This window comes from Poecilia reticulata, unplaced genomic scaffold, assembly GCF_000633615.1.
Source record: "Poecilia reticulata strain Guanapo unplaced genomic scaffold, Guppy_female_1.0+MT scaffold_255, whole genome shotgun sequence".
Lineage (NCBI taxonomy): Eukaryota > Metazoa > Chordata > Actinopteri > Cyprinodontiformes > Poeciliidae > Poecilia > Poecilia reticulata.
The window spans coordinates 27,182-28,470 of record NW_007615039.1 but is presented as its reverse complement, the minus strand read 5'-3'; the positions used below and the strand labels follow the sequence as shown (position 1 = coordinate 28,470).

The following is a 1,289-nucleotide window of genomic DNA, read 5'->3' as shown; positions in this document are numbered from 1 at the left end:
ATCAGAACTGAATAAAGACAGAAATGAGGAGAAAAACTAACTTTGACTGCTGAGCAGCTTTTAGTCAGAGCTTAGAGCGCCACCATGTGGACAAAACGATCTTCTAAGTTGTGATTTTCACATTTCAGGTTCAGATGCAGAGTTTAAAAACTGACTTTGTTCCTTTGAGCAAATTAAATTTGAAACAATTAAACTGAACTGGAAAAGRTCAGATTCTGTTTACTGGTTCTGACATGTTCTACCATTTATTTCTGATTAAACAATAAAAGTGTTTATGTGCAGATTATTGTTGTCCAAACTGTGGCTCAGGTTCAGTTTATGGCCTTGAAATGATTTTGTTTGGCTCTTTTTTAAAGGATGGTTTAAATCTGCTGCAGTAACTTGAATATTAGATTATTTTACAGATTTTCACTGAAAACTAGAATAACATAAAATTATCTGACAAAAGGTGAAACTCTGAACTGGATTAATTAACTTCAGAGTTTTGATCAATTTTTCTTAAAATAACAACCTAAAAATTGAAATAAATTTATAAGTGAAGTTTCTTCTTTTAATGATTACATTTTAAAAAAAGGTCAGAAAATATCGGAACCAAAAAACATAAAACGTTTCAGTTTGTTGTTTTATTTACAGTGTTAAGGCATTTATTAAAATTATCTATACATCTATTGCAAGATCTATTATAATACAAAATGAGAATAAAAAACTAAAAAAAAACAAGCAGCAGATTTCAGTGGAAGTTTTAAACATAACTTAAATCATCTTTAAAATTAAACCTGACAGAAATATTTATACATTATTCCTTTAACCAACAATAAACTTTTAATAAATAAAGTTTCATGTTTTTATTCCATTTTTAGCCTTTTATATCAGTTTTCAGAGTCCAGCTCTTGTTTCTCTCAGAAACTCAACATCTGATTGTAAACAGATTTCCTTTTAAGTTTGGATTTTAAAATATATAACACTAATATAAAAAAGAAATAATTTTAATGAGAACAAAAAGTCCCAGTGAAACATAAACTCCGATTCTTCCTCAACTGTCTGGTTGTAGATTCTCAGTTGGAGGTTGAAGCTGATCAGCAGCWGCTGGAGAGAAAAGGAGAAACTTCAGTTTAGACCTGGAATCAGATGAACGTCAGCAGAGAAACAGAAGCAGGACGACAGATTTTACCAGAAACGTTGAGTCGACATGTTGCAGAGTTGAATCCATCTTCAGTTTYCACGTCACACAGATACAGACCAGAGTCTTCAGTCCTCAGTCTGGACACATGGAGTCTGATTCGTCCTTC

General features: G+C 31.6%; 1 protein-coding gene across 2 annotated transcripts in view; it reads right to left on the bottom strand.

The window, feature by feature from the left end:
- Positions 1 to 970: 970 nt before the first annotated feature.
- The window catches only part of LOC108165967 (uncharacterized), a 13,223-nt gene continuing 12,904 nt past the window's right edge, over positions 971 to 1,289 (bottom strand). The window contains exons 4-5 of one of the 2 annotated variants that reach the window (XM_017303385.1): positions 1,172 to 1,285; positions 971 to 1,086 (exon numbers count right to left, since the gene is read on the bottom strand). In XM_017303385.1, the coding sequence (XP_017158874.1) occupies positions 1,034 to 1,086; positions 1,172 to 1,285 (167 nt within the window). In that variant the 3' untranslated portion in view covers positions 971 to 1,033. Of the gene's footprint in view, positions 1,087 to 1,171 lie in introns of both variants that reach the window. The other variant, XM_017303386.1, reaches the window with a different exon arrangement.